At 37.9% G+C, this 26560-nt stretch overlaps 3 protein-coding genes across 3 annotated transcripts; 2 read left to right on the top strand and 1 right to left on the bottom strand.

Moving 5' to 3' along the window:
• Nucleotides 1–721: 721 nt before the first annotated feature.
• On the bottom strand, nucleotides 722–8070 carry LOC113054722 (interferon-induced very large GTPase 1-like). The gene is made up of 6 exons (XM_026220473.1): nucleotides 8001–8070; nucleotides 7071–7127; nucleotides 5695–6270; nucleotides 5009–5608; nucleotides 3369–4066; nucleotides 722–3205 (listed from the first exon to the last, which is right to left on the bottom strand). The coding sequence occupies exons 1-6, from the start codon at nucleotides 8017–8019 to the stop codon at nucleotides 1109–1111; spliced, it is 4047 nt and encodes a 1348-aa protein (XP_026076258.1). The 5' UTR covers nucleotides 8020–8070; the 3' UTR covers nucleotides 722–1108.
• A 6104-nt stretch (nucleotides 8071–14174) lies between these two features.
• LOC113055561 (CREB-binding protein) lies at nucleotides 14175–16646 on the top strand. The gene is made up of 5 exons (XM_026221956.1): nucleotides 14175–14352; nucleotides 15293–15367; nucleotides 15587–15686; nucleotides 15774–15891; nucleotides 16059–16646. Exons 1-5 carry the CDS (start codon nucleotides 14190–14192, stop codon nucleotides 16167–16169), a joined length of 567 nt encoding a protein of 188 aa, XP_026077741.1. The 5' UTR covers nucleotides 14175–14189; the 3' UTR covers nucleotides 16170–16646.
• Nucleotides 16647–18180: 1534 nt separating this feature from the next.
• Nucleotides 18181–26528, top strand: LOC113054285 (junctional adhesion molecule-like). The gene is made up of 7 exons (XM_026219724.1): nucleotides 18181–18365; nucleotides 21193–21537; nucleotides 21625–21981; nucleotides 22122–22223; nucleotides 25841–25951; nucleotides 26132–26219; nucleotides 26486–26528. Exons 1-7 carry the CDS (start codon nucleotides 18314–18316, stop codon nucleotides 26526–26528), a joined length of 1098 nt encoding a protein of 365 aa, XP_026075509.1. The 5' UTR covers nucleotides 18181–18313.
• Nucleotides 26529–26560: the final 32 nt, after the last annotated feature.

The following is a 26560-nucleotide window of genomic DNA, read 5'->3' as shown; positions in this document are numbered from 1 at the left end:
ATGAACTGTGATCAAGCACAATGAAAAAACACGCAAGAATTAAATCAATGAAATGATAGAAAAGACAGATGCATTATCTGTGCTAGTCAATTCACCTCATTTGCGCGAACTGGACGCGCCTGCGCCGCGCTAAACGCCTCATTCGCGTCGCAGGACCTTAACATTGACTTAACATTCAAATCACTCACGGCAGACGCTCAAGAGTGAGTGAGTAATCAAAAAACCTTTGCTTTAGCCTCAATTGAGTGAAACACCGTATGTGTAACTTCGGCAGAGACAATTTATAAGAGACATGCCACTTCCTCAATCCTCAATACAATCAGAGCCCATCTACGGAGAGCCTTCCCACTCTCTATTAAGTCTTATTGTACCGAATTTTGGTTGCAGTTCCACCAGAGTTCCACTGAGTGCAAAATGAATGGGAGTCTATGGGGCTAGATGGCTAAATTTGTCCCTTTCACCCGATTGCCTTTGAGAAATCTCAGATCTGATTGAAGGTTTTGCAAATTCAACATGGGTTATAGGTCGAAAGTTGAATGAACGAGTACTTATGTCCATTCGATTTCTTACAGGTTGAGTTGTTGTTGCTGATAACACGCTAGCATTCTGCTAATGAACGCTGATTGGTCAGTGAAGGACTGATTACGACCAGAGATACTGCTTGATGGCATCCGAATCAGAATCAATGGGATCAGAATGTTAAGGCGGACTTTTTCGCCCAAGTTTTTCTTTTCAACGCCAGCCAGCTGATGGATAACTGATAGCCAGCTTCGTCGCCAAACATCCAACGACCATTGTGTGTATATTTTCGGCGTGGTCTTTCAAAACAACAAAACAAATACTTCTCTCTTGTCTTAACAATATATTTATGTCATGAACAGTCTATCATGACATCAAACATTTGAGTTTTGTCTCTTTGCCACAATCAGGCATATTCTCCAAAAATATGTTTACAAATACTTTTATGTGAAAGAGAATACTTGACTCAAACTTATTTTGTGCATCAATGTTCTTCTGAGATGTTGATGAATTCTGAGTCTCAGTGAGGTTTTGTGATCAGAGCGGACTCCAGTTATGAGGTAAAAGATTCATTCTGTATCTGCTGCATTTATATAATATATTTGTCTAAACTCTCAATAGCATCCTGTTTTGTGTATGTTCTCCATTCATATGGAATCTCACCCTCACACTCAAATGTTTTATTGTAGTATGTTTCCAGATCTTTCTGGAATCTGCACACAAACCACTTCCAGTAGGGCAGCACTGAGCGGCCAGGGATGATGCTCCACATGTCATATTTAGGCCTTGTTATTTTGATTTCTTTCCAAGAAATCTTTCCACTTGATGGACAAATATCCTGATCATTTGCCACTAAATTTGTGCAAATATCAGCACAAAGACTCTGTGTAAAACGGTAGCATGTGCCATTAATTCCCCTCACTCTGTGAAATGCAACACTGTGATCCCCCTCATGGTTTTCTATTGTGTTGGTGCAGGTGGCTTTACAGAACGGACACTGAGCCCAACAGCACCAACACAAGTGATCAATCAATATCTCATCTGGCTTGGACTTGAATTTCAGTTTTTCATTAAATGTGTTGATGTTGAATTCTCTGCTGATGTCTGACATAATATTAGGAAGTACTTTATTTATCACTCCTTTTAAGAGTTTACAATCAACACCATCATGTTTCACTCCATCAAGGTCTTCTTCTGAGAAGATCAGCACATCTGAGAGCTGCCGTGTGAAACTCTTTATCCACAAACTAACATCTCCACTGTTCTCTTCAACACATTCATTAGATTCATGTGATGCCTTCATTATCCTCTGCTGCAGGAGTATGATGTTCTGCTTCATCTTGGGCAAAACACTCGCACTGAACTTACCAGTGATGTACCGACTGACTTCATCCCTGATGAAACTCTTGAAGTGATTTCTGGGATAATTAATGTAGTCCATGTATGCAGAAAAATTCTCATTTTCTGCCAACAACTTCAGGACGTGTTTTTCCAGTTTTGATCTGTTTCCCTTCAGTGTTTCACAGTTAGTCATTATATCATCTGTCAAATCTCTTGCCGTCTTTTTGTAGAGACTCTGCTTAATAGGCTCTTTAAGTTTCTGACAGATGATCTCACCAAAAATGGCAGCCGATGTGGCTCCATTGAGGTGTTTCTGGAAAATACTATAGTATTCCTTTCTCTTCTCCTCCAAACAGAGAAGAGGATCATTATCTTCCATGAACATCCTGTGTTCATCGGTGATAATCTTATTTGCCTTATTACAGATGGTATAAACCAAATCAATGAAGAATTCATTCTTGAACACATATTTCACTGGTCCTTCCTGATGCTGTGTTACTCTCCTCTTGATGTAACCTATGAGTTGTTGAATGCAGCTGATGTTGTAGCCCATCTTTGAAATGTCAAACAACTGAACCATTGTGTCTGTCTGCAGAGCAACATCTGAGATAAAAGACGTTATTTGGTCTTTGTCCTCTTTAGACAGAAAGTCACTCAAGTTCTCTTTAGCTGATTTGTAGACATTCGTTAAGATTCCTGTAAGTCCACTGAATCTCTTTAACCATACATAATCTGAATAATTCGACACACAAAACATATGCCTCCACTTCTTGTGGTCTATAGGAACAGCATCATGGACGTCACTGAGGATCTCTCTCACATCTCTCATTATGTCAGTGTCTTCGATTGGACCAGTGTCTGTGATGATCTTCCTCATCCATTGTTCCCAAAACAAATCAAACTCTTTATTCAGTGTTTCTTTATCTCTTACTTTGTCTTTGAGTTTTAAGGCAAGTTCTTTGCTCTTTTCATAGAGAGTGTTTTCATGGTGTGTCCTCTGAGCATCAATCTTTTTCTTCAGGTCTCGCTGCTGGAGAACCTCAGTTAATTTCCTCTTTGTTTCTCTCACAATGTTTTCCTGAAGCTCTTTGATTTTGATTTCACATGAGGTTTTCCATTGTAACGGTATATCTTTATTTTTGTCTTTCTCAAAGAATTCAGACATGGATTTTTCTACTTTTTTACTTGTCTCCTTCAGTTCTTTTTGAAGATCAGTTTCTTCAACCTTACACATTGCTTGATTTTCTATATGGTTGAGTAGTTTGTTCTCAGTCTTCATGATGGCACTGTGGAGACTCCAGGACCACTTGCTGTATTCGCTCTCCAGTTTCCTGTAGGCTATGACCTTCTGAAGTTGATACCAACAAAAATCATTCAGTAAACAAAATATTCAAAAAACAGTCAACTTTCATTGTCATTGTCTGTTTTGAGAGTTGCTCTGCTATTATCCTAATTATTATAGTTCATTTAACAGAACATGAAAGACAAGAAGTGACATGAACACTAACCTGCAATGAATCATTAGTTTCAGAGCAGATCTTCTTTTTCTCTCTTTCATATTCTCTCCACTCTACTCGTCTTGTTTGCTTCTCTTCAAGGAGTTTCAGTGTTTCTTTAAAAGCATGTTGTTGATTTTCTCTCATTTCACTTTCCTTTTTCAGTCTCTTCTCAAATTCCTCTAGTTGTTCTTGTCTCTCTCTTTCTATTCTCTCATTCTCCCTGATTATTCCCTCCATTTCACTCTTGAGTCTCTGAAACTGTTCGTCAGACGTCTGTTTTTCTCTCTCTCTCCTTTTCTCATCTTCTTCTTTTCTTTGTCTTTCTTCTAGTTTTTGTCTCTCCCACTCATCTCGTTCTCTTTTCATCTCATCCTGGATGTCTCTCTCTTTCTTTTCTTTTTCATTTATTTCTATTTTATATTGTTCTTCTCGTTTCTCTATCATATTAATCAGTCTGTCTATTTCTGTGTCATATTTGATCTGAAGTTCTTCTTTTTCTTGCCTCATTTCCTCCATGTCATGTTTTAATGTCTCCTGTTCTCGTCTCATCTCATCACGTATCTTTCTCTGATATGCTTCTTGTTTTGGTATTTCTCTTCTGAATCCCACTTCTCTTATCTTCTCTTCGATTCTGATGCTGTTTCCGGTTGCACAAACACCTTTTCTCAGCAGCACCCTCCTCAGATCATCTTTGCTCTCTGCTGAACCTTTAAAAAAAATATATATAATATTAAAGCTTAATAAAAACACAATGACCAGTGGTGGAGTCCCTTTGTGAGAATCTGCCCTGTTGATCCTCACACTAAATGGGAGCCCAATCTCATGAAAATTTGTATCAATAGCATGATTTTTGGTTTCTATTTGGTGTGCTATTAATACACAGAAATCGAGTTTGGTGTGCATGTGATACGCACGTGTTTGAATCCTAATTATTGTATATCAAATGCACGCCATTTAAATAGTACGCCTAATAGAAAAACAAACTCGTGGAATTGATACGCAGAAGCATGAGATCAGGTTATAATTTCCACCACCAATAGACCTTGATTATTTAGTTCAAGTGTGTTTGTTAGAAGTTTGAATTAAGTTTTGCCTGGAAGTAGACCTCTAGAAACATAACAAAACATTAATGTTCTGTTGTACTTAAAAACGGTTTACTATATATTTTTATCTGTCACAAACTGAGAAAATGTGTTTTATAACACATGTGTTTCAGAGATGAAACCAAAACTGTGAATTTTGTAAATATTTTAGTAAATATTTTAGTTTAGATGTGACATTAAACCAAAAATGTATTTATGGTGTATTTTATAGATTTTGTTTGAATAACAAATTATCTGTAAATATTCATATTATAAACTTACATCAGAACTTTCAATATCAGCATTATAGAGAAGTGTAATAGTTCTGTGACTGGCCAAAAGGATCGACTTGACTGTGAAGCTTGACCTTTGACCTTGTTTTTGTACAGAATTTCTGAATTAGAATTTTTGAATTGGAGAATGCTGGAGTTCTGAAATTCACCTCAGCTGTTTAAAAATATAAATGTATGATTTTTTTTAAATACAAATTTATGAAACAAAAAAAAAAAAAAAAAACATTTTTTCTAGCTCTGTAGTTTAAGATTTGAAATTATGTTTGGTTATTACTTTTTGACAGAATATGTTTTTCTAGTGAGCTGATTTTCTTCTTCATCTCTTCAAATTGCAGCAGTTTTTTCATCTGTGCATCCAAAAATGTCTCCATGGAGAAAAACCCTTCACTGTTTTCCTCCACCATCTGCTCGATGTTCTCCATCAATGTGGACACTTGTGTGCTGGGACCAAAGAAATGATGCCGTCCTCCAAAACTCTCAAAGACAGACTGTGTTTCTGCATTGAGTTCTTCTGTCTGATGCTCTGAATCCTGCATTATGAGGATCATGACATGTTTATTAATTCTTGAGCTGAAAATCCTCTGTATCTCCTCCATTTCTGCTTTGTCTTCATTATTAAGTTGAGCGTCAGGAATAATGAGGAGGAAAACATGAACTCCAGGGTGACAGAGAGACACACAGTGGAGAGTCTGACGCATCACTTCCTCCTCTGAGCGCCGAATGTTAAACAGAGCTGGAAGCTCCACCAGACTGATCTGATGTCCATGAAGCTCCACATCTGATCTTCTGTCTGTCTGCTGCAGGATCTGCTCTGATATGAAGGATTTCAATGTCCCGTCACTTCCACACACAACCAGATTCAGCTTCACACCCTCTGAAAATAATAGAAAAAGGAGAAATAAATAAAACTTGAATTATATTTCATTTAATGGTAGAAAAATCTAATTATTTTATACTCACGTCTTTTTATGGCCTGTTGCTTCATTATAAAATATGAAGAACCTTCAAATTCAGTACAAACCAGGTGATGTCCATTATTCATGTGTACAATGTCCTCAAACATCTGCAGAAGATCATCAGGAGAGCTGCTCCTCTGAAGACTGAAGTGTCTGTTTGCACATTTCTGAATGCTTTTCTCTAGGACTGCATTTGTTTTAGAGGGCTCTTGTGTCGTGAGCACCATGCTGTGTTGAAAAACACGCTCAGAGAAAGATCCCAGCACCTTCTCCACACACTCTTGATCTTCTCTTGAACACTGATCGTGTTTGAGGAGCAGCACGATCACATGAGGTCCTGGATCAGACAGATACACACACTCTCTCACTGTCTGTCTCCTCTGATACCATGAGATGTTTGTCTGGAGCAGCTGAGGACTGTTGATGATGGTCACATGTCTGTCCTTCAGTCTTCCTCTGACTCGCTCTACAACACCTTGAGGAGCTTCACTGTCAAACGCTGCTCGTCCTAACAGGAAGTTTCCGACACCACTGTTTTCTGACACGCTCTTCCCTAGCAGAACAATCTTCAGATCACTCACTGAAACACACAACACACACATTTGAACACTCCTCAAAGGAGATCAGGAGTTTTCTACCAGATGGTAACTGCAAAAAACATATTTGAATTCTATAAGTGCCATAGTTTGCAAACACACACATATTTATTGAAAACACTGTATATTATATTAAGAATCAGGGCCATGCACAGACATTTTGAGGGGCCATGCTCAGCAGTGTGGGGAATTAAGTTACATGTAATGGAACTACCTATTTTTTTAATAACTGTTAGATGCCTTTGTTTCCTTTCATAACCATGCAAAGGTTTGATTTCAAAAATGGTATCATAGCTATTAAACTATTTATTGTTATATGGTTTTAAATCTGTATTTAACCTCAGAACAATCTTAAAGTAAAAAGAGGTGCTTTTGTGGTGGATGTGCTTTACAAATAAACTAAACTTAATTCAAATGATGAAGGATTCTGAAATTTCGTTTGAAGGATGAATGAAGGATTCGTTTGACTGTAAACAGTTGAAAACACTCATTAGAATTTTTGAAAAGTAATTAAAAAGTAATCAAATGGAATGAGTTACAATACTTATTACATTTTAAATAGAGTGGATGGTTAGGGTTATCCTCAGTAACAATCGTGTTCAGGGGGCATCTACATCACAAAGAAAGGGCACTTTTGAGCCGGCTTGAGCCCCCCTGCCCCGCTCTGTGCACGTCGTTGTCATGCCAGACCCTCAGAGAGTTGTCATGACAAAGCTTATATTCTGACTTTTTTTTTCTTCTCATAATTTATTTATTATTCCATGTGTTTGTATGTAAGACTTACTTGTAGGAGGTCTGTCTTTGCTCTGTGTTCTGCACACAGGTTTGTGGCCAGCCATCGCTAGGAAACAAATGTTTTAGACTTACATTTGACTCTGTCATCACAGAAACATGAACCAATAGAAATCAACATCCTTAAAGTATTAATCCAAGCAGCCATATGGTTAAAGTAAAAGTTGACTTGTGGGCTTGAACAATAATTATTGTTTATTTTGATATCATTTTATTTTGACTCATTTTAACTACTGTACATAGTATATAAAAAGCTGTTTTACAACTTAATATGTTCTCATATAATCCATGATGAAGTCAAACAGATTTGACTTCTGTCCAAGAGCTCATGACTCAACTTGTTCTCTAAAGCAGACTCCTCAATAAACAATGTTAGTAATGAAAAGTTTGAAATAAAGCAGAATCTCATAGTAAAGCTTGTAGAAGCATCACTTTGGTGACGTTGCTTATTTCCATGCTTTATGAATGACAGCTGACAGAAATAAACTGCTCTTTAGAACCACACTGAAGGATTGGACATGATCTCACATTTCACTGCTGATTATATATGCTCTATATAATCATGTATGTGACAAATAAAAATCTTGAATCTTGACTGAAGTATTTGAATCGCTAAAGGCATTTTCGTTTTAAGGAATTTGTATTAAACAACATGGTATGGCACTTTTATTTCAACTTATGCAATGACCTCCTGCATCTCCTGTTCCAATAATGTTACATTTGCACGTAGAACTGGACATAACCTAACATTTCTGATTCTCAACACATTATTTTACACACAGAAAAACAAAAACTAACTCACTGATACTGTACAATACATTTAATAATTCCGTTAATAATTAATCTCACAATTAATTATTGCATCTCATTTATATTTAACATAACAAACATAAAGGAGGGTAATTATAAGGAAATGCGTTACCTGTATGTTGAGGTTCCATCGCGTTTAAAAGTTTGTTATTGCCAACACCAGATCAGGAAGAATTTTGCAGGTGGAGTCAGGCACGTTACAAAAGTAAAATCCTGTTGCTGCCTGTCTTGTACTCACTTTGAAAACAATACTGCAGCTTGCAGTCATGTGCAGAATTGAAAGCGAGGACATATTTTGGTCACACTTTATTTTAGGGTCCAATTCTCACTATTAACTAACCATTAACTATGACTTTTGCCTCAATTAAATCCTTATTTGCTGCTTATTAATAGTTTATAAGGTAGTTTAAGTTTAGGGTATTTGGTAGGATTATGGATGTCATGCATGTACGTTATAAGCACTAATAAACAGCCAATATGTTAATAATACACATGCTAATAAGCAACTAGTAGTGAATTGGACCCTATACTAAAGTGTTACCCATATTTTTTTCTTATTTGTATTGCAAGACAAGAAATAGCATTGCATTGAAATACAGTAACATAAAAGGAAAAGGAAGAAAAATAATGACAAAGAAAAACAACCACCTCAATCAGTAAGAAGAATATCATCAATGATAAAGAAACTTGTTATTCTTAAATTGCTATAATCAAGTTTAAGAGATATTACAATAGGCAAAATCTCAGCAAGACATCAAATCCTGAGAGGATTATTATTATTATTATTTATTTATTTATTTTTTTATAAATTTTTACAAAATTATTATTTATAAAATATTTACAATGCAACACAAGGAAATTTTACAACAAGATCAGTAGCATGCTTTTAAAACACATCACTGCCAGAAAGATAAAGACACATATATTTAAACCAAAATTTTAAATCATATTTTATAAAAGAACAACCAATAACAACTTAAGTCCTCCAAAAAAGATTTAACCTGATTGCAATGGTACTAGGGGTATTGCAATATACTGGTATTGACGATAACCGTGATATTCAAAGCAACAATTACTGATATTGTGTTAATTTAGTGTGTGACTATATACCGGTATTAGCAATAACCACAATATTTAAAATGAACCGTTTTATTATGATAACACCACATGTAAATACTGTTGAGTGCTCAGGTGGCAGTATATATGCAGCGCTCTCAGCTACTTTGAGAAGAACTGTGTTCGTCAGAGTAAGTTGTTATTATTTTACTAGTCATAGAATGGGAAACGTTATATTAACCTGTTAACAATGGTTTTCTGTGTTCCTATATTGAAGTAAAGGGGGATTATTTTACTAAGTACTGCATTTTCTTTACTTGTCTTTTTTTTATATATATATTTGCAATTAATACATCCTGTGACACTTTATTTCTTTGTTCAAATTTATTTACAGTTACACAATTAAAACTGATCTTGAAAAACTGAGCGACCACATTGCTACATTAAACTCTGTAAAATATTAAGTTGCTCACAGTGCCATGCACTTAATGCCTCATCTGCGGTTATTCTTCAATAAGGAAAGTTAACATTAGTTAATTACACTAGTTAACATACATAAATAACATAAATAATAATGAACAATATTTCCACAGCATTTATTAATCTTAGTTCATGTTAATTTCTGCATTTACTAATGCATTATTAAAATCACAAGTTGGGTTTGTAAACATTAATGTACTATGAACTAACATGAACAATGAATGACTCTATTTTGATTAACATTAACAAAGATTAATACATTCTGTAATTAATGTATTGTTAATTGTTCATTCATGTTAGTTAATACATTAATGTTTTATAATGACAAATGACATCTTATTGTATAGTGTTACCATTAATATTTATTACTGTTGACAGTATTTTCTTTCTCGTTATTTCATAGGAGCTTCAAAGAAGACAAAGAAAGCCAGAGTCTTGTCCCGTGTTGACCAGTATCCTTATATTCATTGGGTGAAAAAGAAAAACTCAAACAAAGTAAAAAATAATTAGACTGATATCTTTTTCCTCCCAAGTTTCTATAGCTACCACAATATATATATCATGATAGCCCTATAATGGTACAATAAATGAAGCAAAGTTTCTTCCTTGACTTTGCAGAGTACAAATAAGCTACATCAGGGTTGTCCAATCCTGCTCCTGGAGGACCACTGTCCTGCAGAGTTTAACCCCAATTAAACACACCTGAACCAGATAATCAAGGTCTTGCTAGTATCCTGGGAACTTCCAGGTAGTTGTGCTGAGGCAATTTGTAGCTAAACTATGCAGGCCCAAGTTTGGACATGCTTGAGTTAGAGAGATCAACAAAAGAAGTTGATTGGATAGACATAAAAAAAAAAAAAAAAAAAAAAAAAAACTAATTTATTGAATGTACCAAACATTTACAATTACTTGAAATAACAGTTAAAGATCATTGCAACTTACACACTGTAAAAAAAAATGGCAGCAGATAACTTTTAGCAAATAAAACTGCACACTACAGCAAAATATATAAATAACTGGCTTAAACCCCTTTTTTGTGGGGGTTGATAATACATAATGTGCCATAATGTGTGTGAAAAGACTTTTGCACAGTACTGTACTTTACAAACAACATTGTTGCTGCTTTATAAAGAATGACCACACAGTAATTCACAGGAATGATTAAAGACAGTGACAGACAGCACTCATCTTAACTAAATATCAGAGTGAGTGACAGAGATGCAGTAGAAACATTATGTGTGGTTTTGTATTAAACAATGACCCAGATCATGAAATACATTTATTAGTCTTCGAGTAAGGGAATTACAACCTGGCAAATGAGAGCATCCAAGGTGAAAGCTATGGATTAATTTAAAACATTTGTAATGTTCTTTAATGTTATCCATAATTTTTTTAAGTATCAGTTCAGACACCGTTTAGGCACCGGTACCATTTTAAAAGTATCGAAATGTCACCGGTATCGTAAAAAACCCAAACGATACCCAACCCAATCTGTTAGTTTAATTTTTGTGAGTCACCATTATGCAAATTTATGTCAGTAATAACTGTAAATTTATGTCAGTGTGTGATGATATAATGATGAATATGTAAATAATAATAATAATAGTACAATCTGAATTCCACACATAAGAATTTCATAGCCAGTAACTTAGTAATTAGTTTATAATTAAGGAAATGGAAATCGTATGCTGTTGGTCAGATTTTCTTAACGTGTTCATTATCAAGAGACGAGTCTATAATGCATAAATCTTTATTTAGTACATGTTTACATCTGTCCTTTTATATTTTGTAATAATGGCAGATCTTAGCATCATGATGGTGGGTAAAATTGGCACTGGAAATAGGGCAACAGTTTAAATATTTAGCCCATAACAGCCTGGTATACAAATATATATACTTCACCATATAAATTAAGATACTGACTAGCATTCAATTTCTTCTAAAACTGTTTTTTTTTTCACTTAAGACATAATTGCTGTGTTTAGTGAAAATTCGGCAAGACAGATATTTTGACATATACAAAGTGCAAAGTAGTCTATATGTGTTTCACTCTCTAATTGTGCACACGGAAATCGCTTGGGGAACAATGTCTCTTTCGCAGCTCAGTGTGAATTTAACTCTCTTATTTTAGTATCGAGCAAGAATGGCAGGAGACTGAATATTACAGTTACGTTACATGATTTGACTGATTTGGATGTTACATCGAATGGGCGACAGCACACCACATTAAGCAAAGAAACATTCATGTTTTCATAACTACTGGCCAAAATCAAAAATTAAACATAAATTTAAATAGCCTTTTAGAGAAAGGTGGCCCCCTGGCATTTCTGGGGCCCTATACAACATGCATACTTTGCGTATATACTGCAGAAAAAGATGTTTTAAAAATGACATATGTTGTGTAGAATTTTAAAACATGCATTGAGCGTTGAATTTATATATTGGTGAGTGATGAGGATGGGATCAAAAATGGAGCATCTAAATTTCAAGTGCATTTGAAGAAGAATGCTAAGGGTTATTACCACCACCTTTCCTCATTAATCCAATTAGGCCAAATTAGAGGCTATGTTTCCTACCAAAAGAATGCAGGAAATGTGGCTCCTTAGATCAACTGTAAACTGTGAACTGGAAATGTGTAGACAATGTAAAAGTAAAGAACTTGGCTCCAAATATTGTCAGTTACCAGAGAAATGCAACCTTTGTGGAGCAGAACGCCACAGGTTTCATGATTGTCCTCAAGCTTACTCTAATAAAACAAAACAACAGAATTATGGAGGAAAATGTAAATGTAGTGAACTATGAAGACTTGGGGATTGCTATTAGAGTCCTTGCTCCCATTCGAAGTTAACAGATTTTCTCCCAAGATGGAATGGATCCCCAGGAAATGTCTACTATAAGTTCCTCACTGCAGTCGCAAAGAGAGGCTGAAAGCTCTATATTGACTTTATCGAAAGAAAAAAGGGTTAAAGCTTAAGCAGTAAAGAGAAGAGAAATAAAAACATGAAGCTATCATATAATTTCATATTCAGCTGATCTACAGCCTGAAGGAAACATCACTTTCTTAGTTCAAACACTCCTTTGTAAATGGTGCATATGATACTTAAATGTATCAATTAATAAGACTAAGTTTGATACTTGCATGTCTCGACTGTTTGATAAAGAGTCCTTTGGGGACATTAGGGCTCCGGTTGGTCTCTGCTGAAGTGAGTTGATGAGAAAGATCAGTTTGAATCAGAGGATCTTGATGAATGAATAGTCAAGGCCGAAGCCTGGCAAAAGCTTAGCGTGGTTTTTAAGGCCCTTAGCTCAGCATCTTCTCCTGGAATTCCTGAATCAAAAGAACCTCCCTGATCTGGTGATCAGTGACCCATTTAGGGTGACAATGTCTCCCTCAGGATTTGAATGAGCCATTGAGGAATGGTACCTTTTGGAGGGTAATTTTTACAAGTCTTTGTGTGTTATCAGATAGTGGGCCTGTTCTGCCTTTTTTGAGGTGATAGTTGCATTTTTGGGGAAGGGTCCATAGACCCTTTGGTTAGATGAGAGGGCATTAGATATTATTTATTAAATATAACAAATGGGTGATTTTAATTGTATAATAACTAGAGAAGATAGGAAATCAATAACAACAATAAAACTCGATTCTAGTTCAATAGATCTCATGCATATTATAAACAACTCTTAACTTACAGATATTTTTGTATTTAAATCACTATTGTGAGTAGGATTATTTCTTCCGCATCTCATCCAATGTCTCTTTTGCTGGTTCCAAAACGTTGTTTTAAAGCTGGTAACAGAGGCTTGAGCCGTTGATAGCATTCCCATGCAGTTATTAATGAACTTATTAGAAAGCGAGCGAGAGCGACAGAGACAGAGACACAGAGAGAGTGAGAGAGAACTTGTGTGAATTAGGCTAACGTAATTACTTCTGTGCGTCTCTAAACACTCTTCTGCAGCAGCGTCTCTAAACAGCGCTGTTATTACCATGCTAGTGAGAAATATCATGTGTAGACTTTAAGATGCTACACTGAATAGGCTAACTGATCAAATCATCAGGGCAGTGCAAACAGTGTAATTAACCATTATTACAGTTAACATGCTGCCTGGTACTACGTTCGCCGTGCATTTCCCAGAAAATAATTGCACACTTCAGAACTTTTGTCACCCAATCAGATTCAAGCATTCAACGGCCCCGTAGTGTGTGTGTGTGTGTGTGTGTGTATATATATATTATTTATTTATTTTAATAGTAGGCTAATTGGCAGCCAACCTGCAATACCATCAGCCCACTTATTATGTTATGTTTTATGACTCATAACATAATAACATCATTTCATATATATAACAAAAAAAATATTAAACTGTAACTATGCTTCCACTATTCGAGCTCGCTGATTGGTTTAAAAATAAACCGCCAATTTATCTTAAATATTTTTGCTGCATATGCTACAGAACAACAAATCCAAACATGCATAAATGGCTGTCAACATGTTCCCTCCTGACTGCTCTGTTCATTGTCAGTTTATTCAATAAATACAGTTAACAAGCTTCCGAGTACTAAGTTATTAACCCAACAATAGCGGGGTCAGTAACAAAAAAAAATTGCAGTAGGCCACGCAAACATATGTGTTCGGCTGTTTGGGCCGCGAGTTTAAAAAGATTGGGAACCACTGGCCTAGACTTTGCCGATTTTTGTTCTTCTTAAGATGAACGCTGCCACCTGTAGGTTGTTTTGTAAACATTACTCATGCAGCTGCTTTGAAGCATGAGGGCTTCCCCAATGATGGTTGGCTCCCCCCACATTGGTCACGGCTCAACTGGGGTCTTTCTCAACAAGAGCAGAAAGTGCTATCAGTTCTCCCTCTGCCAGGAACGATCTCTGGCAGCAAAAATGGATCTCCCATGTGAAGAGGAATTATTGCAAAACTGCAAGTACACGCTTGTTAAATCTTAAATGATTTGAAAGAGTTTGTCATTATTTTACCCAAGATTAAACGCCTTGTAATTTATTTTACTTCCTTGTGTGAAGTACGTTACAAGAACGACTGTTGAGCAGGTCCATCAAAAATTTCTGAAGTTACAGATCACAACGACTTGAGCGAAGGAATCGAATGACTGAATAGATTAGTATAATTTTGTTAAACGTTTTAAGCAACACATTTTAAATTGCGCGGCGATGACGTTAACTGTTTACAAACAAACACTCGACGACGACATTTCCGGGATTTTCTTGGAATTCGAATCCAAAGAAGAATTGTATTGGCGTTAGTTCTTATTAACTGAGAATCTTTATGCCACGAATAAGGAAATACATGTTGTTCGCTCTCTGACTGTTCCAGGAAACGAGAGTGTAGAAAACAGCGTCGTCTGGTGGCGATTGTGCGAATCAGTGCTTATCGCCCCTTGTGCGTCCGGTCCATGTCTTTTTATCTCTCTTCAGGACAGTAGGATTTCACTCAAAATATCACTATTCATAGACGCCGGGCATCACGATTGACTCTGCTATAAATTTATGAATATTTAACCCCCCCCCCCCCCCGGAATTTTGTGAGTAGAATAAAAGCAACGAATAGAAGTGCATTAAAACATTGCATTGCTGAAATAATAGTAGGCTTTCATTTTTCATTTCATTTAATGCTGTTAGTATCTTTTACTATCAAAAACTATGAAATCGAATCACTGTCAAACATAAAGCCATTTATTTATGCTACAAAGTTGGTTGTTTTTTTATGCCTGCAGTGTATTTTACTTTTATAAGCACAATATCTTCATTTGTTTCTATTATTACTTTGGCTTATAAATCATCTGTTTTTGGATTGCATTGTTTATTTATTTATTACATTTTGCATTGATTTCTTCTGTTTTCAGTGACACTGAGCTCTCCTGACACTGACATCCAGGCTCCTCTCGTCAGTCAAGCACCTGCATCCACCATCAGCAGCGGCATGCACCATATTCATCTTTAAACTTAATTTCTAAACTCATCTGGGATTATACTGAATAATATTTACCTTTTAATAACACTGCACACAAGTGCATCAGTTTTCTAGTGCATAAGTAAATGCAGTTTGTCTGCTGATTTCAATGAGTGTAATAGAGGAAAGAAAGATGTTTATTTGGAGATAAAACTTTTAATTCTCTAAAATGTTTAACCCTTCACAGATAACCTTTCTGCATCTTTACCACTGTCACTACCTAGCACGAAGAAGTCCTGGCATGAAAACATCACTCAGGACCTGAGGAAACACCTAGTGCACAAGCTGTGAGTTCAAAAAGGACTGTTTCTCATCACAATGGGTGTCTTTGGTTGTTTTTGAGCATTTTTTAAAATTCTTAAATGCTCTTGTAGGGTTCAAGCCATATTCCCCGCCCCGAACCCTGCAGCACTGCAGGACAAACGCATGGAGCACTTGGTTGCTTACGCATGTAAAGCTGAAGGGGACTTCTATGAGTCTGCCAACAGCAGGGTAAACCACATAAGCGTAAATGCCACATTTTAGCATGATTTATTAATATTTTTGCCCTTTATTTACACTAGAAAAGCCTGAATTTGAATCATGATTTCATGATGCCTCAACCTTATTTTTATTTGGTGATTTTGTCCTGTTTTCATGTCTAAATGTCTTGTGTTAAGGGTGAATATTACCATTTAGTGGCCGAGAAGATCTATAAGATCCAAAAGGAACTAGAAGAGAAGAGAAGGTCGAGACTGTCAAAGCCACTCACAAACACTCAGGATCCTTAAAGCTACAGGACCTGAACAAGCCGTCGGCCAAGAAGTTAGTTATTTTTTGAGCATTTCAGATGTGCGTTATCAGAATGTAGAAGGACTGAGGGATCTCATTTGACATTATAATCACAGTCAGTGTGTGCAGCTTCGTGATCTGTTATTCTTGATTTGTTATGTCAATGTTTATTTCATGTTTTCTCATGTATACACAGGAATATTTACTTTATTCTGTGTATTACTTATACTTACCATTTCTGATTGTTGTTTGTTCTTTTGAATCTTTTTTTTTCTTTTTTTGTTATGTTGTTTGCTTTATCTATTCTCAAATTAGAGGAATAAGTGAAGGTTTCCAGTATGATTGATGATGTTGTGAAGCAGTCATTCTCTGTGGTCTTTGCATGATATAACAACACTTTGTGCTGCTCAAATGAAGACAGAGCATTTAGAAAGATGCAACTGACATTATTGAATAAATGTATATGTACAATCACTTATGGTCTCCCGATACCTCTCTCAGCTGAGTTAACATGAAAAAGTTGACTGGTTTTGGATTTCAGACTAACTCTGATGTTTAGACATATCTTCTGATGGACAGAGATCTGGTAAAGAGGCTGGCTGTTAATTTTACTGTAATCCTTTTATTAAACATTTGTTGGCATTAATGTTGTCATGAATAGTTGTAATTCACTTATTTTCCTTTTTGGAGCAGATTTATATGAATATGGAGCAGATTTATATTTGAAATATAAATTATTTGTTCTCAACACAGAAAGACGTAGCTTCACATGAATCTCTTCTAAACACTAAAATTCAAAATAACACACAGTTTGTGAAACCTTAACCTCAAAGAGCAAAACCTAAGCCCAAATGTGTACAAATACAAGCACATTCTCAGCCTCACACTTTTTGCTAATCATTACACATTTTGTTTTGCAAGATACTAAACACACTTCTCTACATTAGACACAGAAATCTAACATGATGTCACTTCTTTGCTATTTTAAGGCACTGCTTTCCAAAAATACTGCACATATGAACCAAATGATCAAACATGGCCATCAGGTGTGCAGACACTCGATGCTGAGGCAGTGGCAGTGGTGTAGTCGGGACCATACACAAGGACACTCTGTATGCTTACTTTTTTCCCTGGGCCATTTACATATTACGACTTCGACGGATCAATATCTGCATATATCCTCGGTATACCCACTTGTTTTTTTTGCTTCGTAAGTCCATGATCTACTATAGCTTCCACTTTAATGGAGTACCATAAAGTTGTGTGAAACTCGTGATTATTTGTTGTAATTGAGCATTAAAGGTTTTGTAGTGATGCTGGCTGAAAACAACTAAATGTAAACTGCATGAAGAGGCAAACTGTAAAACACAAACAGGCCTACATAGGCTTGTCAATTAAGCACCATAGTAATTTACTTACAATTTATTTATTTTTTTTATGTCATGTGCGGGGCTCCGTACTGAAGCACTTTTCACAATTAATAAAATTCCAAAGAAACATGCTGAAATTATAAAGAACTGTAATAATGCGTCGACAGAGGCTGGAACAACCTGGAAGTCATGCTGTAGACTACTTAAAAATAATCTGTTGATCAAATTTAGAGTGCATTGTATTGATTTCACTAAATTACTATTTAAATTACTAATAAAAAAAACAACAATAATTACTTATTTTTATTTATTATTATTTTTGGTGGTGGTGGTGGTGGGGTTGGGGGTCGACTGGTTAATAGTAAACCACTTTTTTTTCTGTAGGACTACACCACTGGTGTGTACATGTACATATGTTTGTGTGTGTGTGTGTGTGTGTGTATGGTAGAAGGTCATGTTAATGTCTTGATCTATTAATAATAGTGAGCAGTTTCGGGCAACTCCCATTACAGTTGCATTATAATTGTCATAGTGATTGTGACGAGTATGGGCGGAGCCGAGAGCCATGGGAACGGAGCCAGGCCAGTGGAGTAAGTGATAATGCCCCACTCGTCACAGTGATGTTTTACTATTTATTTAGAACAGGTTCATCAGGATTAAACGCAGATTCACAAATCTCTTTCTAAAAAACAGCTTGTCTTCATGTGTCTGATCGCACACTCGACCGACACCCTGACGATCCAGAGAGATTACATACACAGTTTCAGATCAACATGGACCTGCTTATGTTTATTTTTCTGGCTGTTTTTCCTGTTATTTCTGATGGTATGTACATCGTTCTTCTCTCTTTAGGCTGATTCTGAAAAAAAAGCACAACAACAATTATGTACAATTTAAAGCTTCAAGTTTCAAGCACACTTTCCTTCTACAGCAGTGTGTAAAATCAGTAAGGTAAAGATGGCCAGCCTTGTATCTCTCCTGTTTTACTCAATACCGGTTCATTTTTCTGCTTCATGTATCCAGTTTTCAGCAGTTTTGTTGTTTGTTAATCTTCCCAAATTTAATATAGCTCCTGATTTAAAAATCACAAATTTTTATTTCAATGCATCTCTCTCCAACTTACTCTAACAATGTTTTATGGATATGGACAAATGCACCTTTTGGAGATGTAGGCTCAAATGTGGAAATAAATTTTGCAGTTCCTCAAACAAAAGGGAACCCTACAGTGAACACCACTGTGTGAAAAGAGGAATTTCCGGGAGAAATCTGATATGGGAAGTTTCAGTGAAACTTGAGGTGTACGATCCGTGTACAACTCTAATCCGTCTACACTCTAATACTACAGATACAAGATGAAAAACATGTCATGGTCCTGATGGTGCCATTAGAGTTGTAGAGTGTGTGTGTGTGTGGGTGTGTGTGTGTGTGTGTGTGTGTGTGTGATTGACAGAGCAGTAATCACTGTCCTGACTTTACAGTCTCCATTGCAAGTTTATTAATTATTGTGTTTGTCTTTTGGTTAGTATACTTTTTTTTTTTTTACCCCAATTATTCAATCATCTTATTGATTTACTTGAAGTGTCTTTTTGCAAAATATTACAAATATTTTTCTCAATTTGAATGATGTTGCAGTCCTGCTGAGGTTAATAATATATGCAGTCCTGTTTGCTGTCTTGCATTTGCTGAAAAATTAAACATTTGTTTTGTTGATGCCTTGCTCTGTTTGTGGCTTTGTTGACCGTTTTTATTAGTGCATATGACACATTTTTGTATAGAAGGCACGTAGCATTTAAAACACATTACTTGTACAGTAATTTATAGACTAACTGAGACTCTAGTGTCCATTTACAGAAATGTAACTGCTTTTACCCTTGATTTTATAAAGACTTTACTTCTCATGCACAGAGATGTAGACTATGTGGATTTACCAGTGAGTGAATAAACATTTCCGTCCGTGTCTGGGAGTTTATTGCGTTAGTGAGCGGACTTTCTGGCAGTATCCAGAAGTCAGAAACTCAAGAGCACATAGACGGAAACTGACGGAAATGTTCGAGTTTGTGCGCTGACCTGAAGAGTCCGGAAGCGCACCTTTTCATGCAGTGCACAGCTGCTAAGATCAGCAATGCCCCTCTTTCCTTCACCCTGGAGATTTTCTTTGCACAGTGCTCCAGCAGAGTCAACAGCATTGTGAAGGACCCATACACTCATCCCTCCAACAATCTCTTCCAGCTCCTGCCATCAAGAAAATGGTACGAGAGCATCCAAACTCTATCTGCCAAACTGCTCAACAGCTTCCCTCCCACCCGTCTTCTCACTCACACTTCTTGCTGCTAATTATCCCAAGACTGTTCATTACAAAATTGTATACAGTCATACATCTCATGTGCAATTCTCATGTGCAATACTATATGAATAGACTAATCATGGGTGGAGGAGTGAGCCTTACTTGTGTTAATTCATGTATACTTCCAAAGTTTTTCATGTAAATCAATCTCGTGAAGTATACTGTATGTACTGTACAGTTAGATTATAGTATAGGTAGATATAGGCATGCTAATTGATATACATTAAGTATGCATTTCTATACATATATATATATGATTAAATTGTTGGGCTTGCAACATCCAGAAAATGTAGCTTGATTAAATGTGAATGCTGAACATCTTTGTTGGGCTTACTGCACACCACTCTTTCTGTATTTGGTTATTTGTTCTCAATTAGAGTCACCGTCCAATGTTGCTTCCTCCTCTGTAGTATCTTACTCCATTATGATGTGAACTGAGTTTAGAAAGTACATTCTCTACATGTTTTCTGATTTTCAAAACTTTTGTTTTACTATCTGTTATGGATGAGGTATTCCAAAACTGGTTAAGTAGGGGCATAATAACCATTAATGATCTGTCACTGATGAGCTTTCATCCCACAATAATCTTTCCAAGAGATCTGACCTACCTAATTACCACTTTCAAGTCAGGCATTTTGTTCAAAAACTATTCCCTCATTTCCCAAATCGTCCCCCTGAATCCCCATTGGAAGTTTTTTTTTTATATATTTAAAACTTGAACCATGCTCAAAACCTTGTATCCTGATTCATAATATTAATCCAGGTTCTCCAAGTAAATTAAAGGTTCTCTGAAGGGAGACTTGGTGTTTTAGTTGTCTGATCTAGTTTAATAAATCATCAATATGTGCAAAGTTTGGCCTGATAGAATGTAAGATTCTACATAGGCTTACTATGCTAATGCTAAACATGCTAACATATACCCTTCTGTTTGTCACACATGTAATCAGTGCAAACATGCACCAGTGGAACTTATTCGTATTTTTTAGAAAGTTTCTAAATTATTGAATGACTAAAATCTGAATGGCATGCACCTTTGACCGATTTTGACCCAAATTCACGTTTGGTGATTTTTGGTGATGTTGGTCAGTGTTGGCACTGGTTTTTTAAGGACCTTTGACAATCCCTTGCATACCTTCTTGGATTATGCTGGTTAACTCACTAGACAATTAAGCTGAGCACCACCTTTCCTTGTTTTTTTGTTTTTGTTTTTTTTGTCCTAAAAATAAAAATTTGAATAAAAGAAATTTCAGATAATCTCTCTCTCTCTATCTCTCTCTCTCTCACTCTTTCTCTTCTCTGTTGTTTCAGGATTGATTGTTCACAGTCGCTCTGGACCTCTGTTTGCTTCTCTGGGATCTTCAGTGGTTTTGCCCTGTTATGTTAATGAACTCTTGCTAATGAAGGATCTGAGGGTGGAATGGAGAAGAACAGACTCAGAGACTCTGGTTCATCTGTATCAAGATGGCGAGAGTCGACCAGAGGAACAGCACAAAGATTATCATCACAGAGCTCATTTCTTTACTGATCAGATTCAACATGGAAACTTCTCTCTCCGTCTGGACAATCTGAGAGCTGAAGATGAGGGACGATACACATGTAGAGTTTACAGTCAGCAGGATTCTGGAGAGACTGTGGTTCAGGTAAAAGATGTTGGTGAGTGTGGATCACATTAATTGTGGATCACAACCTTTTTAATCCGGGTCATACATTTCCTATTGTTATATTTTACTTGTCTTTCAGAGCGTTTGCTAGTATCAGGCTCAGAAAAATCCATATCTGTGTCTGTGGGTGAGGATGTCACTCTGAACTGCTCTGTAGACTCTCACATCAAACCTGAACACATTGAAGAGGTTTCATGGAGGAAAACAGATGGAGATGAAGATATTCTGGTTCTGCTCTTCCAAAACAACAAGACTTTACAAGATTCATCAGATGAACAATACAGAGACAGAGCTGAGTTCTTCACTGCTGAAATCCCCAAAGGAAACTTCTCTCTCAGACTGAAGAGTGTCAGAACTGAGGATAAAGGAGTTTACATGTGTCAAGTGTTTGCTGGAGGACTTTCAGCCAATGCAACTGTAGAACTGGAGCAACTGGGTGAGTTAATGGATATAAATAAACATAAGCTTAGAAGAAAAGGGCTGTGTTCTCTTAAAAAGGCATAGCAGTCTATGAATCCAAAAAATCCTGCTTCTGAGTTTGGATCTGTACAATATAATTTCTGCATTTTCTTTAAGGTTTCTCAATTTTACACACAATGGCGTTGATTCTTTGTATTACTGCATCTGGATCTACACTTCTGCTCTGTTTTATAATCCACTGCAAATCACCAAATAAGGGTATGTTTAAATAGTAAATGAACGTCTTCACTGTAATAAATATTTGTAGGATACACTGAAAGTATGATTAAAGTGTTTTTTTTTTTAAGTTGTGGAAGTAGGCATAGGAAGTAGGATGGCTTTGATGTCACCCGTCAGATATAGAAAGCGCCTGGAGATCTCCTACCCTACTCGGAGAAGTAATGGCCAACAAAAAAGCCATTTTAAGGGAAAGGTTCTTGGCCTCAGCCAACTCCAGCGGCTCGAAGGGGGCCTCAACCAACCCTCCGAGAACCACTGCCAGGTCCCAAGTGGGAAACCAGGTACGAGCCGCAGGTCTCATCCTCCAAGCCCCACAGAGGAAACATACGACCAACGGTTGTCTCCCCAGAGGCCCATCACTCAGAGGAGCATGGAAAGCCAAAATGGCAGCTACATACACCTTGAGATGGGGAACCCTCTCTAGAACTCCCGGGAGCAGATTGATCGGGGGAAAGGCATACAGACACAGCCTCAGCCAAGTCTGTACCATGGCATCCAACCCCAGTGGGGCTGGATGTGTGAGGGAGAACCACAGTGGACAGTGAGTCGTCTCTCGAGACGCGAATAGATCAACTTCCACTGGGCCGAACCTCTGACATATTGGCTCCACCACCTCGGGATAGAGTCTCCATTCCCCGGGTCTCAGCCCTTGCCTCGACAGGATGTCTGCTCCCTGATTCTGATTCCCTGGGATGTATGTTGCTCTGGGCGACAACAATTTCCCCTAGGACCACAAGATGATCTGATGTGCCAGTCTGCATAGAGGGAGAGACCTCAGACACCCTTGATGGTTTATATAGGCCACCACCAACATATTGTCCATCCTCACAAGGATGTGATGACCCTTGAGATCTGGCAGGTAGCTCCTCTGCGCTCGGAACACCGCCAACATTTCCAGGCATTTTATATGCCAGAAGGAATGATGGTCCTGCCATAGACCTCTCATATGATATTGGATGCTGCTGCCATGAGACCTAACACTCTCTGGAAATGTTTTACTGTGATGGCCTGGCCTAGCTTTATCCTGGTCACCATGGCCAGGATGGATTCGATCCATGCAGGAGACAATTGTGCCCGCATCGTGACTGAATCCCACACCACTCCCAGGAACGTGGTTCTCTGGGCTGGTGCCAACACGCTCTTTTTTGTGTTGAGTCTCAATCCCAGGCTCTGGATGTGGGCAAGGACAACATCTCAATGCCGAACTGCCAGCTCTTGTGACTAAGCTAGAATCAGCCAGTCGCCGATATAATTGAGAACCCTGATACCCTGAAGCCTCAGTGGTGCTAGAGCTGCATCCATACATTTTGTAAATGTGCGAGGGGAGAGAGCTAGGCCAAACGGAAGAACCCGATATTGGTACGCCTCGCCCCCGAAGGCGAACCTCAGGAACTTCCTGTGAGATGGAAGGATGGAAATGTGGAAGTATGCGTCCTTCAGATCTATCATGACAAACCAATCCTCGGATTGAATTTGGTTCACGATGATGGGAATAGTGAGCATCTTGAACCTGAATCTCCACAGAGACTGATTCAAGTGCCTGGGATCTATTATTGGACGCAACCCCCCATCCTTCTTGGGAACTTAGAAGTAGTGTCTGTCGAACCCTGACTCCCTGTCTGGAGGAGGAATACATTCTATAGCCTCCTTTACCAGCAGAGTGTTTACTTCTCGCTCCAACACCCGACTCTGCTCTGGGTTGACTACAGTCCAGACCACCCCATTGAACTTTGTTGGGCGGGAACCGAACTGTAATGTGTACCCCTTTTGAATGGTGCGCAGAGCCCAAGAAGAAATATTCGTGAGATTTTTCCATGCATCGGAATACTCTACTAAAGAGACCAGCCTCTCGAGCTGGTTGGGGCAGGCCTCTTAGGCTTCGAGCGGCGAGGGAGTTATTGTCTGAAGGATGCAGATTTATTCTGCGCCACCTGAAACCTGTCGATGACGACATTATACTTACCTAGTCGCCGAATAGGCCAGAAGGCGAACCTTCCTCAACTCCGCCATGACTCCCGGAGTTGGACCCTCACCCTCATCAATATCATTAAGAAGGTCGGCCTGGTATGCTTGCAGTACTACCAGTATATGCAGACTAGCACCAGCCCGACCCGCAGCCATATAAACCCTGCCCACTAACGTAGATGCATCAGCACGGCTTAGTGGGCAGCACTGGGGTTTTAATGGATGATGCAGTCTCGGGGCCTAAATAGGTGCTTTGTAAGTGGCTGTTCCGCCCGAGGCAGCATCCCATAACCGTTGTCTCGCCCCCCAAAGATATTATTATTATAGTTAGCACAGGGGGTTTGAACACGCGAGATAAGTGTGGTTTGTTCCACAATTTACACAACTCGTGTAAATCGTGAAAGAACGGTAAACCCCGATGACGAGGTTGCTCTCTGTGCAGCAGGAATCGCTCGTCTAACTTGCTTCTAATAAGCGTCTCCTGCCTCTCATGTGGCCAACTGATATTAAGACGGGCCACTGCACGAGAGACAACCTCCACCAGCTCCTCATATGGGGGGACTAGGGGTGGCGAATCATCCCCAAAATCCCTGCCTTCAATGCTGAGCACATCTAGTTCCTCGGAAGCAGACAGCTCAAACACCGGGCTCTCCACTCGTGCGGAAGAAGCCGCGGGACGGGCTTCCGCGCGAGGCGAGAGAGCATCGGAACTGACAGATGAATCGCGAGAACATGCCTCGGCAGTCTCAGGATCCTCCGCCAGAACCATCTGAGAGCCCCATGAAGAAGTCACCACAGGGTTCGCGAGCCTGGTCATCCTCTCTGAAAAAGGCCAAGCGGGAGCACAGCACACGAATTGGCAATCTCTCATAATCCTCACAAGCAGCCCCCTCGAGAGCTGCCTGCGCATTCTGCACTCCCAAACAATGCACACACATACGGTGTGTGTGTCCCCCGTGATATAACGTGCATAAGTCCAAGAGCTCTCAGTCCCTCCATTGAAGCTGTGTGTACGGTCTACTGTCCATGTCCAGAAAGGTAAGAAATACATCATCAAAGTATTCCATGTGACGTCAGAGGGTCAGTTAGAATTTTTTGAAACATCACAAATAAATTTTGGTCCAAAAATTGCAAAAACTACGACTTTATTCATCATTGTCTTCTCTTCCTTGTCTGTTGTGAGAGAGTTCAAAACAAAGCAGTTTGTCATATCCGGTTTGCGAACGAATCACTCGATGTAACCAGATCTTTTTGAACCAGTTCACCAAATCGAACTGAATAGTTTGAAACGGTTTGCGTATCCAATATGCATTAATCCACAAATGACTTAAGCTGTTAACTTGTTTAATGTGGCTGACACTCCCTCTGAGTTCAAACAAACTAATATCCCGGAGTAATTCATGTACTCAAACAGTGCACTGACTGAACTGCTGTGAAGAGAGAACTGATGATAATATATGGTGGTTATTGCTCGCTTAAATCTGTTTAAAAAGTCTATTTTGATAATAAAAACATTATTTTTTTATATATGCATCATACCAAGATAATTGATAGCTATTGCTAATCAATTAACTAAATTTAAAGTTATAAACTATTTCAAACAAGTAATCAATGTACATATTTTTTTCTAGCTCTCAGCGACTCCGCTGTGAAGAAACGTATCAGAACCCTTGGCTATCTTCATGTGTTTCTTCCAAATATTATGATGTCTGTGGCCTTTGTATTCTGGGGTGTTACTGAAGGTGAGTCTTTCAGATCTATTAATCACACTGTTCCAAAAACAACATTATTCTGATGTCTCAGTTGAATTAGTTCTGTTCACAAGTGTGTTTCAGTGCAGTGTGTCATGACTACTGTCTTGACTATCAGTATTTAGAATGTATTAGCCAATCATTTTCATGAAGGATCTGAATGTGTTACAGGTTTTCTGTACGAGACGGTCTCTTGCTGTGCTCTTTATATACTGAGACCTCTTATGTTGCTTTATGTTGCACCATATTTAGAGAAGATGTCAGGTTTGGATTTTTCCATAACATGTATTCATAACATTAAATTTGTTTGCATGCATACTAAAAGTTTTTATTATTGATATGTCTATTCTCTAAAATCTAACATGATATACACTACTGTTCAAACTTTGTTTTTATTTATTGAAAGATTCTTTAAAGCTGCAGTCGGTAACTTTTGACGCTCTAGCGGTTAATAAACAGAACTGCTTGCGTCTTGCGGATGAACATCGTAGCCGGAACTACTTCTCTCTGTTTATGTCTATGAAGAATCACAAAGGCACTTTTACGCGGTACCCCCGAAGCAATCTAAAATAGTCCGAATATAAACACTTATTATAGGTG

The sequence above is a fragment of the Carassius auratus genome, chromosome 3 (genome assembly GCF_003368295.1).
Source record: "Carassius auratus strain Wakin chromosome 3, ASM336829v1, whole genome shotgun sequence".
Classification (NCBI taxonomy): Eukaryota; Metazoa; Chordata; class Actinopteri; order Cypriniformes; family Cyprinidae; genus Carassius; species Carassius auratus.
This window is presented reverse-complemented; position numbering and strand designations above follow the sequence as displayed.

Excerpts from the sequence above, each read along its gene's own strand:
- LOC113055561 (XM_026221956.1), top strand. The coding sequence starts at position 14,190 with ATGAGGGCTTCCCCAATGATGGTTGGCTCCCCCCACATTGGTCACGGC. Across the intron at positions 15,368-15,586 it reads TGCATCCACCATCAGCAGCG|ATAACCTTTCTGCATCTTTA; the intron begins GCATGCACCATA and ends AACCCTTCACAG. Across the intron at positions 15,687-15,773 it reads AAACACCTAGTGCACAAGCT|GGTTCAAGCCATATTCCCCG; the intron begins GTGAGTTCAAAA and ends ATGCTCTTGTAG.
- LOC113054722 (XM_026220473.1), bottom strand. Across the intron at positions 6,271-7,070 it reads CAAAGACAGACCTCCTACAA|TGAGTGATCTGAAGATTGTT; the intron begins GTAAGTCTTACA and ends TGTGTGTTTCAG. Across the intron at positions 3,206-3,368 it reads AAACTAATGATTCATTGCAG|GTCATAGCCTACAGGAAACT; the intron begins GTTAGTGTTCAT and ends CAACTTCAGAAG.
- LOC113054285 (XM_026219724.1), top strand. The coding sequence starts at position 18,314 with ATGGACCTGCTTATGTTTATTTTTCTGGCTGTTTTTCCTGTTATTTCT. Across the intron at positions 25,952-26,131 it reads ATTCTGGGGTGTTACTGAAG|GTTTTCTGTACGAGACGGTC; the intron begins GTGAGTCTTTCA and ends AATGTGTTACAG. Across the intron at positions 26,220-26,485 it reads GCACCATATTTAGAGAAGAT|AATCACAAAGGCACTTTTAC; the intron begins GTCAGGTTTGGA and ends ATGTCTATGAAG.